Source organism: Salmo salar, chromosome ssa27 (assembly GCF_905237065.1).
Source record: "Salmo salar chromosome ssa27, Ssal_v3.1, whole genome shotgun sequence".
In the NCBI taxonomy this organism is placed as follows: domain Eukaryota; kingdom Metazoa; phylum Chordata; class Actinopteri; order Salmoniformes; family Salmonidae; genus Salmo; species Salmo salar.
This window is the reverse complement of record NC_059468.1, coordinates 28,488,965-28,503,540: the sequence shown is the minus strand read 5'-3', so window position 1 is coordinate 28,503,540 and position 14,576 is coordinate 28,488,965. Positions and strand designations below refer to the sequence as shown.

The window sequence follows — 14,576 nt, the reverse complement described above, 5'->3', positions numbered from 1 at the left end:
CTGGGGGGTATTTTCTGGTCTATCTGTTCTCCCTGCCTCCTCCCACCTCCCTCTGCACATTGAATAACCACACCACAGCTACTGGAAACATCTCTGTAGAAGGAAATTGGCCAGGATTTCCAAAACTCGGAACTCGCGACCTCAAGGGGTGCACGTTTTGGTTTTTGCCCTAGCACTACAAAGCTGATTAAAATAACCAACTCATCATCAAGCTTTGATCATTTGAATCAGCTGTGTAGCGTAAGGGCAAAAACCAAAACACTGAAATAGAGAAGAGAATCAGGTTGATGAAAGAGAGTAAAACAAAAACGGCCAATCTTCTAGTTGGGAGACAGGCCGTTGGGCCTCGTCGTATCTTCTAGTTGGGAGACACGACGAGGCCCAACGGCCTATCTTCTAGTTGGGAGACACGACGAGGCCCAACGGCCTATCTTCTAGTTGGGAGACACGACGAGGCCCAACGGCCTATCTTCTAGTTGGGAGACACGACGAGGCCCAACGGCCTATCTTCTAGTTGGGAGACACGACGAGGCCCAACGGCCTATCTTCTAGTTGGGAGACACGACGAGGCCAAACGGCCTATCTTCTAGTTGGGAGACACGACGAGGCCCAACGGCCTATCTTCTAGTTGGAAGACACGACGAGGCCCAACGGCCTATCTTCTAGTTGGGAGACACGACGAGGCCCAACGGCCTATCTTCTAGTTGGGAGACACGACGAGGCCCAACGGCCTATCTTCTAGTTGGGAGACACGACGAGGCCCAACGGCCTATCTTCTAGTTGGGAGACACGACGAGGCCCAACGGCCTATCTTCTAGTTGGGAGACACGACGAGGCCCAACGGCCTATCTTCTAGTTGGGAGACACGACGAGGCCCAACGGCCTATCTTCTAGTTGGAGACACGACGAGGCTAAATTTAGGACCTGTGATCACTGCATATGATGACTGCATAGCCTCTGATGATTCAATGCACCATACAGTGTGAGAAGTACTGATGCAGGGCTAAGTGAGATCTAGTGTCGCTCACCCAGTCTTTGGGTGGGGTGTAGCTTAAAGATGCCCACCGGTCGGTGGGGGTGGGTTGTAAGTAGGGTAGGGTGTACCTTAAAGATGCCCACCAGTCTTTGGAGTGGGGAGTGATGTAGAATGTGTGTGTTTGTGTTACCTTAAATATTCCCACCCAGTCTTTGGGGTTGGGGGTGATGTAGGAGGTGAGGGTGTAGCAACACTCCAGTGCCTCCTGGGGCAGGAAGCTCTTCCCAACGTTCTGGAAGATGACATGGGCAAAGTTTGATGTTTCCATGACGCCGATGACACTGCTGGGCAAAGAGCCCACCACCTGGAACGATGACATCATATCCTGTTTGTCACTTCATTTGTCCGAACTGCAGGGAAAATTAGTAATAGAGAGAATTTGGGAAAAGAATATAGGGAAGGGATATGAAAACATTTCTGGTTCGGCATGCATATTTTCTCCCCCCCCCCTCTCTCACACACACACACACATTAAATTGACATTTTACCCATTTCCAATCAAATGTAAATAAAGGCTAGTGAACTGAAATGTAACATGGAAGAATTCCAAGCCTGCCTAAAAATGTTAAAATAACGACATGATGGCAAACAGACTGCATGAGATCATGTCAACTAAAAACCACAATATAGGCTTCCAAAAGCTGAAGCGAGTGATCGCACAAACAAGGACGACCAAATTTAACAACACAGCCAGCACAGTTTACCACAGGCGAACGGGGAGTGGTTAACTAAGGCTAGGTAGCGAGCTAATATTCCCTTGACATTTTCCAAGAGCCTGCATCTTACACAAACACATTTAAGATGATTAGCTAGATAGCTATACTGTTCGCATATATAACGTTGCCCTAACGTAACTATTATGTTCATTGACAACTGGATCGATTAAGATATCTCCGCATTAACCTTCAAGGGCCTTGTAGCTAACTAACGTCACGTTGGCTAACGGATCTGACAACAAACTAGCTTATCTTGTTAGCTAGCTAGCTAGCTAGCAATAATCTCAGTGTTAGCTATAGCTATACGTCTTGCTAGCAGGCCAAATCCCCTAGCAATATGACAATCACAGCTATTTTTTCCGCTTGATTCGATTCATTACCTGTCTTACGAATCCAAACTGCGACAAATTGTGTTTTGAAAGCCAAATGTGTCAGTCCAAACGCGGTTGTGGAAATAGCTTCAAACCCCGTTGTCAAAGCATTGAAGATGCTGATGCTTTTCCTGAAATGTGAAAACTGATGGTGTCACTTCCGGGATGGGATGGTGGCGGTGCTGAGGAGAGAGATTCCGTTTCCACCACGAGCAAATTCCAATGATGTGATGCCTCAAAACGATCTATTTGCAAGTATAAACCAATAAAGGAATGAAAGAATATACAGCAGCTATCTCTGGCAAATGTCAGGTTATTTGCCCAGTTGCTGCATCTTGCACTGGGAATAGAGCGAAACGTATGCAACAGAGTGATGATGGAGTGAGTCGCTGGGGGTTCTAGGTGGCGGCGGTTAGCGCGAATCCCTGAGTTGACAACTCTGTCGTTCTGTCCCTGAACAAGGCAGTTAACCCACTACCTAGGCCGTCATTGTAAATAAGAATTTGTTCTTAACTGACTGACTTGGTTGGGAACCACTGTAACGTAAAGTACATTTGATAGCCTAAATATAATTACTCTACTGCACATCAATTAGGGTAATTGAAAATATTACTGCCGGAACTATTACATTTGCGCAGCATGTTTAGAACGTTTTGAAGGTTCATCTTATCTGAAAATATTATGTTTAAACATGTTAATGACCACAAACGATTTGCGTTTTAGTCGTTTAATTCACTAATCTTCTACCAAATGAGGAGGCTGCACTCGAAATATTGCTGTTAGCATTTGAGACCAGTTCATTACTGTATCTTACAATGTCCTGTTCAGGGGCATTAAGACACAGGATATCCCGCCTTTGCAAGATTTTCCATTGGCTGTTGCGCTCAGCTAAGACTCGTGAGTGGTCCGAATAGCGCTCAATCAAAACCAACTCCCCTTTACTTCCTGGCTGTCAGCCGTCATCAATGTAAACCGGTTTTATCTAGAAGGGATACAACTTTTGTAAAAATTGACTTTTCGTAGCATGTTCGAGATTTTACGCAGAAGCTTTGGATAATTAACGTAGCAGGTTAGGATAATTAGGTTAAGGTTAGGAAAATGGTTAGGGTCCATCAGGGTTAGCTAAAATGCAAACACTTTTGACGTCAATTTGATAAAAGATGTAATCTTAATAGACGTGACCATGTAAACGCCCAGGTCAAGGGGAAATAAGCATGGCTGCCTTGTTCAGAGAGTGTCGGAATCTATTGCAAAGGTGCAATACTCATGTCGACCTGAATCTCGGTAACGTGTTTACATGTTTTTCTATTTTCCACCATCTTTTTCCGGTGTGCATGTACATAATAGATCAGAATGGCTGTTTTTCTGCGAATCTTCTGAACAGTTGCTTACCCACTGTGTTTTTCATTTTATCTTTATTTAACCAGGCAAGTCAGTTAAGAACAAATTCTTGTTTACAATGACGGCCTACACCAGACGACGCTGGGCCAATTGTGCACCGCCCTTGGAACTCCTAATCACAGCCAATTGTGATAGAGTCTGGGTTTGAACCAGGGTGTCTGTAGTGATGCCTCTAGCACTGAGACGCAGTGCCTTAGACCGCTGCGCAACTCCGGAGCCCATACAATTTCCTCCCAAGTTGTCGTTAACGAAATATGAACATTTTAACTATGAACTGATTGCTTGTAACAATGGACATGGCTATACGCTCATCTCTCACATCCCTATCAGTCAATTCTTTAAAATCATGTTTCCTTTACTCTTCATGTGACCAACTGGATGGAACACAACGTTATTCGTGGCTGTAGTAACTACCAGCATGCCTGCACAAGCCTGATCATTTAAATGTATGACAAGGCTCCCCTAGGACAGGGAACTCAGTCGGAGTCTCAATTTACTGTTGACAGTTATAATAGTAGAATACACAAGGTGCAATTTTGAAATTTGGTTGTGCGTGTGTGTAGTTTCTCTTGTTCAAATCAAATTTTATTGGTCACGCATGTGATTAGCAGATGTTATTGCGGGTGTAGCGAAATGCTTGTGCTTCTAGCTCCGAAAGTGCAGTAATATCTAACAATTAATATCTAACAAATTACACAACATGAACCCAATACACACAAATCTAAGTAGGAATGAATTAAGACTATATTCATATGGATGAGCGATGTCTGAGCGGAACGGCTAAGATATAGTATAGAAAACAGTATATACATATGAGATGAGTAATGCCAGATATGTAAACATTAAGTGACTAAGATACAGTAGAATAGTATAGAATACAGTATATACATATGAGATGAGTAATGCCAGATATGTAAACATTAAGTGACTAAGATACAGTAGAATAGTATAGAATACAGTATATACATATGAGATGAGTAATGCCAGATATGTAAACATTAAGTGACTAAGATACAGTAGAATAGTATAGAAAACAGTATATACATATGAGATGAGTAATGCCAGATATGTAAACATTAAGTGACTAAGATACAGTAGAATAGTATAGAAAACAGTATATTCATATGAGATGAGTAATGCCAGATATGTAAACATTAAGTGACTAAGATACAGTAGAATAGTATAGAATACAGTATATTCATATGAGATGAGTAATGCCAGATATGTAAACATTATTAAAGTGACTAGTGTTCCATTCCTTAAAGTGGCCAGTGATTTCTAGTCTATGTCTATAGGCAGCAGCCTCTAATGTGCTAGTGATGGCTGTTTAACAGTCTGATGGCCTTGAGATAGAAGCTATTTTTCAATTTCTTGATCCCAGCTTTGATGCACAGTTGGTGTTATGTCATAGCCCAAGAATGTACTTTAATTACGGAGTGTCCTATCGTTACTCCTTAAGGTCCAAGGACATTATGTTGTTATCAGAGGTAGACTGGCATCTAAACGTTAATCGATTCTCAATTGCAAAACTGTTCTAGAAACATAAACCCTTTTACTTTCATAGCACATCAAAATAATTTAACTAATGCAAAATCTACCCTGACTGTACACTTTTAACTGGCTTCATAACAGTTGCAGCCGACAGTATTTTTTACAACATGTTTCTGGCGGCCTTTTTCCTTTACAAACAGGTGTTCGGAGCATGCTAGATAGCTAATCAGCACAGGTGTTCGAAGCATGCTAGATAGCTAATTAGCACAGGTGGTCGCCTGTCTTCCATAAACACACTGTAACATGGATATATAACCACGTGGGAACACTCACCCTAACCCTATTTAGTGTCTATGAATGGGGTAGTTATGTCAATTACTGACAGTCACTCAATTAGCCCATGTCAGCTTTTTAGATAAATTAATCGAGCCAGCTATAAACTTGTAGTAATCGTTGTTGAATTAGATGCCAGGAGAACGCTACCTGCCCCAATGCATAGTGCCAACTGTAAAGTTTGGTGGAGGAGGAATAATGATCTGGGGCTGTTTTTCATGGTTAGGGCCCCTTAGTTCCAGTGAAGGGAAATCTTAATGCTACAGCATACAATGACAGCATACAACTTTGTGGCAACAGTTAAGAGGGAAGACCATTTCCTGTGTCAGCATGACAATGCCCCAGTGCACAAAGCAATGCAGAAATGGTTTGTCAAGATCGGAGCCCTGACCTCAACCCCATCGAACGCCTTTGGGATGAACTGGAATGCGCGCCAGGCCTAATCGCCCAACATCAGTGCCTGACCTCACTAATGCTCTTGTGGCTGAATGGAAGCAAGTCCCTGCAGCAATGTTCCAACATCTAGTGGAAAGTCTTCCCAGAAGAGTGGAGGCTGTTATAGCAGCAAAGGTGGGACCAACTCCATAATAATGCATTTTGGAAAGAGAAGTTCCAATGATCAGGTGTCCACATACTATTGGTTGTGTAGTGTATCATTAACATTATAACCAAAAAGTAGAATTTCTTAAACTAATAACCTACTACCTCATAAACACCAAGCTTTGTTGACAGAGCTGTGATGCTTTTCACAGCAACTTATGAGGCTTTGACATGTTGTGGCGTGTCTGCAAAGTTGTTTCCGCGGGGAACAAAAAACAAAATGAGCAGGACACAAGTTGAATTAAATGTAAAAGGCTTAAATATAAAAAGCTTGCGGTATGCTGGTGCTCTGTTGAAATTTCACAGAGATACACTTGTTTTTGTGAGAAATCTTTGAATAATAGGATTTTTGCATTAATATGAAAGTGTACAATATGAAAACACTAGCCTCCATGCCATTTCTCAAAATCAACATCTATCTTACCTCTGTTGTTTTATGTCCTCTGGATTGGAGAAGAGCGATGAAGAGGTCAACGGTGAGCGTGCCAGTTAGCCTTATTTCTCTCACAGCATCAGCCTAGCTGACACAATGCTATTTTCCTGATATTTTACCACTTTTATTTCTCTCTGGCATTCATTGATTTAACCGTCCTAATTTTTGCCATCCTACAAGGATAAAAACTCCAATAATTTTTGAACGAATTATGATAGACATGTTTTCTTAGAGGAGGATCTACACAATTACCATATTATTTTAGCTATTGGATAAAATATGCATTTTTGATTGGACACCCTAATCCCCCTCTTCCTACACTATCATACCCATGTGTCAATTAATTTGACATAACTATCTACATCACTTCACATAGTCACTTTACATTAATTATGCTGAACTCCAAATGCCCCTCCACCTTAGAGGCCTTTCTTCCTTAGCTACTCAGTTTTTGAAGAAATCTACAGTGTCTATCAACATTAGGCCTGAAAATCCAGTAAGCCTACCCCACTGTCACTAATTTTGTCTACTTCTGTTAATCATCAGATATTGTGACACAATTGCTAAGTTCTGAATATGACATTTCTTCACCCTATGAAGAAGCAGCATGTCAGGAAAAAATGCATAGAAACATCACGTAATGTGGTAACACAGCCTGTTATTCAACAGACCGGGTGAACATATCCAGCCTTGTCCATGCATTGGGTGTGTCCACTAAGGTTGTGTGGGTGCGCTAATATAGCTTCCTGTTAGTCAACAAGCTGTGTTACCATGTAGGCTAACTCTGAGGGAAGCTCTGTGTAGTAGAGGTCCACCGATTAATCGGAATGGCCGATTAATTAGGGCCGATTTTCAAGTTTTCATAACAATCAGTAATCTGCATTTTTGGACACCGATCACGGCCGATTACATTGCACTCCACGAGGAGACTGCGTGGCAGGCTGATTACCTGTTATGCGAGTGCAGCAAGGAGCCAAGGTAAGTTTCTAGCCAGCATTAAATGTATCTTATAAAAACAATCAATCTTAACATAATCACTAGTTAACTACACATGGTTGATGATATTACTAGTTTATCTAGCTTGTCCTGCTTTGCATATAATCGATGCGGCGCCTGGCTCATTGCGAACTAATTTGCCAGAATTTTACGTAATTATGACATAACATTGAAGGTTGTGCAATATAACAGCAATATTTAGACTTGTGGATGCCACCCGTTAGATAAAATATGGAACGGTTCCGTATTTCACTGAAAGAATAAATGTTTTGTTTTCGAAATGATAGTTTCCGGATTTGACCATATTAATGACCTAAGGCTCGTATTTCTGTGTGTTTATTATAATTAAGTCTATGATTTGATAGAGCAGTCTGACTGAGCCGTGGTAGGCAGCAGCAGGCTCGTAAGCATTCATTCAAACAGCACTTGACTGCATTTGCCAGCAGCTCTTCGCAATGCTTCAAGCATTGCGCTGTTTATGACTTCAAGCCTATCAACTCCCGAGATTAGGATGGCAATACTAAAGTACCTATTAGAACATCCAGTAGTCAAAGGTATATGAAATACAAATGATATAGAGAGAAATAGTCCTATAATAACTACAACCTAAAACTTCTTACCTGGGAATATTTAAGACTCATGTTAAAAGGAACCACCAGCTTTCATATGTTCTCATGTTCTGAGCAAGGAACTTAAACGTTAGCTTTTTTACATGGCACATATTGCACTTTTACTTTCTTCTCCAACACTTTGTTTTTGCATTATTTAAACCAAATTGAACATGTTTCATTATTTATTTGAGACTAAATTGATTTTGATGTATTATATTAAGTTAAAATAAAAGTGTTTGTTGTTCATTCAGTATTGTAATTGTCATTATTACAAATATATATTTAATCGGTATCGGATATTTTTGGTCCTCCAATAATCGGTATCGATATCGGCGCTGAAAAATCATAATCGGTCGACCTCTACTGTATGGTTTTACATAATAGCTGCATGTCCAAAGATCACCTGTATGTTCAGCAGACCGAGTACGGTGGTTCTTACAACCGGACCAGACTAATCTGAGCTCATACACACTGAGTGTAAAAAACATTAAGGACACCTGCTCTTTCCATGACATAGACTGACCAGGTGAAGCTATGATCCCTTATTGATTTCAGTTGTTAAATCCACTTCAATCTGTGTAGATGAGAGAGGACAGGTTAAAGAATGATTTTTAAACCTTGAGACAATTGAGACATGGATTGTGTATGTGTGCCATTCAGAAGGTGAGTGGGCAAGACAACATATTTAAGTACCTTTGAACGGGGTATGGTAGTAGTTTTGTCAAGAACTGCAAATCTGCTGGGTTTTTCATGGTCCACAGTTTCCCGTGTGTATCAAGAATGGTCCATCACCCAAAGGACATCCAGCCAACTTGACACAACTGTGGGAAGCATTGGAGTCAACATGGGCCAGCATCAATGTTCCCTCTAAGCGCAGCTCCCCTAGGACTGCTGCCCAGAAGAAATATCACCCTGTGCAGAGAGGCACGATATTGAACTTCACTCAACTTTCCCCTTTAGTTAACATTATCAACATTTCCCACTACTGTGGGAATTGCCAATATTAGCCACTTTTAATGCAACATACCGAAACAAAATGAACTATACAAGACTTAGTATGCAAAACTAACTATGCAAGATATTTTCTTGTAGGCAGAACGCATCAGAGCTGCAGTATCCCTATATGCAAATAGACAATTGTCATATATGGATCTGTGCCATTCACTTTAAACTGGACTGTCTTTACAGCATGAGTAGTCACAAGTAGATGCACTTGTTTTGAGATCAAAGCGAGAGCTGCATGTAGCCACGTGTGCACATTTGTTCATGTTATTTGTTAGAAAGTGAATTATTAGACCAGTAATAGATCATTTCTAGTCAACAATGGGGGAGTGGTTGCGTCCTACTAGAGCACAAAATGTGTGCATTTCAAGCCATCTTTGAAAGCATGTCAGGCAAGAGCATGTTTTTTTTTTATATCTTATTAAAGGGGCAGTGTTGTATTTTTGAGACAGGCTTGAATAAGCTGAGTAACCAATAGGCAGAGGGTAGAATAATTTGTCTGATTCTCTGTAATAATGGTATGGGAATAATAATTAACTTTGTTTTCTAAAGTGGTTTCTAGCATCAAACAACACATTTTCAGTCACCTTGTCTGAAGGACAAGTGGATAAACAGGTTAATGTCAAGCCCTGCATATTTTTCCATGAAGTCTCACTGAATGTAGGCCAACATTGAACACCACACTTTGGCTGCTACTGTAGACTGAATGATATTTCCATGTTAAACTATTATGGGATGCATTTTCTCCATTGTTTTTAATGGTAGGCCCCTCTGATAGGCCTACATTATGATGAAATGGCCACTTATAACTTTAACTTAAAGCGGGTACAACCTCAGTGTGCACAGAATTTTCACAAAGTTAAAGTTTGCACTCAGCAGACCTTGTGCTTAGTGGCAAAAAAAATAGAGGGAACATTAGCCAGCATCCCTGTGGAATGCGTTTGATACCTTTTAGTCCATACCCCGACATATTGAGGCTGTTCTGAGGGCAGGGGGGGGCACTCAATATTAGGAAGGTGATTTAAATGTTTTGTACACTTAGTGTATGTTAACCAGCGCTGTTAATAGTTAGCCTAACCTCATCGCCAGCGACGTCTTCCCTGAGTCCTGCAAGAAGCTGTAAGATGAGGGGGCACAGGTAACTCCTAGCTAGCACCTATTTACGTCACCTGACTTACCTACTGTGGTGCTCTACATTACCACTGAATCATAGCAGTAGACAAGACACACCATAATGAATGTTGACAATGCGCCGTAGATCACCTGCTAGATGTCTACATGTTGAAACACCCGGAAATGTTTAAAAGAATTACGTCCGATATTCTGGTTTAAAATAATTACGTCCGATATTCTGGTCAGTGGTGATAGGAGGATGTCTACCGCGTCTTTTCACCATTCGTCGACCTGGTATGTTTTCTCTAGTACTTTACAGTATTGCTCTACATTACCCATGAATCACAGCACTAGGTCAACACACACACCTGTACGGTAGGGAGACAAGCATAGGCCACAATACTGTTATCTGTAGTCTACGTGTTGTGTAGTCTACAGATAACAGTATTTTGTGTGTGTGTGTGTGTTTGTTTTGCAGGGACCGAGTCACAAGGTCCGAGTCTCAAGTCGAGTCCCAAATAGAACGGGTCAAGTCCAAGTCATGCATTCTAAGAGCAAGTCAAGCCGAGTCACAAGTTTCAAGTCAAGTTTAAAAAAAATCTAGACATGCAACGACTTGTAAAACTACACATCTTTGTCTATTGAGGGTACCAGACAACCCTTTTCATTATTTTGTCTACAACGCATTTTGATTAGTCTGTCATTTTTAAATAGGGACATGTAGCAATCGTAAGGGCATGACATCAGCAGAAGGCAAGGCAGGTTGATGTGCTCAGAGTAGACTTATTTACAGGTCTTGGTGATCCAATAGTGATAGACCCATATCATACAAAATATACAAATACACAGCAAATTGGCCAGTGATAACAGGTGTTCATTTTCTTGGTGTTACATTTTTCGTGTTAAGAGGTGTTGACTTAAGAGTTGTTTTTACACCCTCTGTGCTAATATAACTCCCAGGTGAGTTTTTTTCTCCAACAACAATAACAATATTACACATCAATACAGGGACATTCCTGTAAATACAATGAAAAAAATTCAATAATAGAACACCAGGCAACCCCCCCCCCATTTTTAAAAATATAATTCAGGACATCATTAATATGTGACAAGGCAATGAGACATTAACAGACATTCATAGACATGACTTATAATACTTTTTCCTACTTTTGAAGTTTCACAAGTTTGAGGGATTTATAAAATTGTAACAGTTCAATTAAAAAAACGACAAAGTAAGGAATTTTTCCACCCCATTTACATTTGTGAATATAATATTCTGCCAAGAGAATAATAATGTTAATGAAATAGTTATGATGGGAAGGACAAGCATAATGCCTCCCAGGTGAGAGTTACTGTACTGTACAGAGGTTGGGTGGTGATGTTGAGTAGTGTTGATTTAACTTCCACTTTTCACTTGAAACTTCCCTTTCATCTAATTGCCAACTGTAGAAGGTAACTGGAATTGCGAAGCATTGAAAGCTAAGTAATGTGTAAAAAATATAACAAGTTGGCCACCAGCTAACTTATTACATCGGCTAAGTGAATGGTCGAGATCTTTGTAGCTAACGTTACATCTGCGAAGTTTAGATTTAGAAAGTTGCTAGCTAACGTGGTTAGTTAGCGCTAGATTAAAACTAGCAAACTATTCGATTTGAGAAAATTAATCAAAATCCAGAAGGATCAGAGTTGGGCTGTATCGTTAGTTGATTTCAATCATGTGCGTGTTGAGTTTACGAGGCCAACTAACTTAAACATTAGTGGTGCAGCAGGTGCGTGGTGTTAACTGGGGTGTGACCTAGTGTGATCAATTTGAGCCTGACTTGGTGCAGCATGTAACTAGCCAGGAAGGGAAGGTAACAACATGGTGTTAGGGTTTGACCAACTATTTGTGTGCATATCCTATATAATATAAACATTTGTTTGCATAACCTATATAATATAACACAGATGCTATAATGATAAGTTTATTAACTATAAGATAATTGAGTACTGCTATATGTTAAGAGGAAGTGGCTCATGTGATGGTGGGTCATGTGGAAAGAATGCTGATGCTGTAGAAACAGGATTGTCTGTAGAATAATAGCAATAACAGGATATGGGTGAAAGGTATATGCGGGGGGGGGTGTAAGGGTTTTAGAGAACTGTGCATTGTGCAGTCACAAGTTGAGACATCCGCCAGGAAGCTGGAGTGCGTCTAGAGGTTGGGACCAACCGCCACGCCAACGATAGGCTGGAATAAGTCTAAACCATATTCTAGCCTCTACTATGACAGGCCCTCAAAGAGAGGGAACTAAGTCTGTCCAGTATTTAAAGAAGAACTTGTGATGTCATTCCAGTTCTCTGTCTGCCCTGCATGGTGTTTCAGGGAGCCCGTATATACGAACCACATATTTACCGTTCAAGTGTTTGCATTAATTAAAGTACAAAGAAATCAGAAGTTACTATGTGCTGACTATTTTGTTCTGATACCATATTCGAATTGACGCGACCTGACAATGGCTAATATCTACTAATTTGTTCTTCAAAACGCATATAACTAAGAATGTTTGTCTGGCTAAATATTGTTAGCCATATAGCTAGCTAGTTAGTTATCTAACTACAATACCGACCTCAGCATATTGTAATTTAGCGCTAACGTTAGCGAGCTACTGTTCGTGGTCAGACGTGATAGGGTTGTCCTCTTGACATTTTGGTTAAACATGTCTATGTTGTGTGCTTGTTGTTAATCACAGATCAGATATTGTGTTCAAGCCAATACGGCTTGACATGTATTGGCCAGTTTCTTTCCTATAGATTTGAGTGGTGGTGGTTACTGTTTGTAGCTAGCTGGTTTGATTTCACTGGAATATTGCCTTGACAAGCCCCAGATCCGCAGGCAGGCAGACACCTGTTACATCATTAAAATGGCATTTGGAACAAATGGTTGATCCACTGCGGGGAAGACAAAGGGGAAAGGGTTTAAGGGGGCATTTTGTGTAACAAATCAAATGTTATTTGTCACATGCGCTGAATACAACAGGTGTAGACCATACAGTGAAATGCTTACTTACAAGCCCTTAACCAACAATGCAGTTTAAGAAATAAAAGTAACAAATAATTAAAGCAGCAGTATAATAACAATAGCAAGGCTATATGTAGAGTCAATGCGGGGGCACATAATATGTACATGGAGGTAGTTAAAGTGACTATGCATAGATAATAAGAGTAGCAGCAGTGTAAAAGTGTGTGTGCAAATAGTCTGGTAGCCATTTGATTATAGGTTCAGGAGTCCTATGGCTTAGGGTTAGAAGTTGTTTAGAAGCCTCTCGGACCTAGACTTGGCGCTCTGGGTACCGCTTGCCGTGCGGTAGCAGAGAGAACAGTCTATGACTAGGGCGGCTGGAGTCTTTGACAATTTTTAGGGCCTTCCTCTGACACCGCCTGGTATAGAGGTCCTGGATGCCAGGAAGCTTGGCCCCAGTGATGTACTGGGCCGTACGCACTACCCTCTGTAGCGCCTTAAGGTCTAATGCCGAGCACTTGCCATACAAGGCGGTGATGCAACCTGTCAGTTTGCTCTCGGTGGTGCAGCTGTAGAACCTTTTGAGGATCTGAGAACCCATGACAAATCTTTTCAGTCTCCTGAGGGGGAAGAGGTTTTGTTGTGCCCTCTTCACGACTGTCTTGGTGTGCTTGGACCATTATAGTTTGTTGGTGATGTGGACACTAAGGAACTTGAAGCTCTCAACCTGCTCCACTACAGCCCCGTCTGAGTATGGGGGCGTGCTCGTCCTCCTTTTCCTGTAGTCCACAATCATCTCCTTTGTCTTGATCACATTGAGGGAGAGGTTGTTTCTTCTATAGAGTTGAAGTCGAAAGTTTACATACACCTTAGCCAAATACATTTAAACTCAGTTTTTCACAATTCCTGAGATTTAATCCCAGTAACAATTCCCTGTCTTAGGTCAGTTATGATCACCACTTTATTTTAAGAATGTGAAATGTCAGAATAATAGTAGTGATTTATTTCAGCTTTTATTTCTTTCATCACATTCCCAGTGGGTCAGAAGTTTACATACACTCAATTAGTATTTGGTAGCATTGCCTTTAAATTGTTTAACTTGGGTCAAATGTTTTGGGAAGCCTTCCACAAGCTTCCCACAATAAGTTGGGTGAATTTTGGCCCATTCCTCCTGACAGAGCTGGTGTAACTGAGTCAGGTTTGTAGGCCTCGTTGCTCGCACAAGCTTTTTCAGTTCTGCCCACAAATTTTCTGTAGGATTGAGGTCAGGGCTTTGTGATGGCCACTCCAATACCTTGACTTTGTTGTCCTTAAGCCATTTTGCCACAACTTTGGAAGTAAGCTTGGGGTCATTGTCCATTTGGAAGACCCATTTGCGACCAAGCTTTACCTTCCTGACTGATGTCTTGAGATGTTGCTTCAATATATCCACACAATTTTCCTTCGTCATGACGCCATCTATTTTGTGAAGT

At 41.0% G+C, this 14,576-nt stretch overlaps 1 protein-coding gene across 6 annotated transcripts in view; it reads right to left on the bottom strand.

Moving 5' to 3' along the window:
* Positions 1 to 2,903, bottom strand: part of LOC106588861 (tax1-binding protein 1 homolog A) — a 50,884-nt gene extending 47,981 nt beyond the window's left edge. For 2 of the 6 annotated variants that reach the window (XM_014178351.2, XM_014178352.2), the window contains exons 1-2: positions 2,133 to 2,901; positions 1,167 to 1,386 (exon numbers count right to left, since the gene is read on the bottom strand). In XM_014178351.2, the coding sequence (XP_014033826.1) occupies positions 1,167 to 1,358 (192 nt within the window). In that variant the 5' untranslated portion in view covers positions 1,359 to 1,386; positions 2,133 to 2,901. Of the gene's footprint in view, positions 1 to 1,166; positions 1,387 to 2,132 lie in introns of those variants that run through there. The other 4 variants (XM_014178353.2, XM_014178354.2, XM_045709566.1 and 1 more) reach the window with 4 other exon arrangements.
* Between the last annotated feature and the right edge of the window lie 11,673 nt (positions 2,904 to 14,576).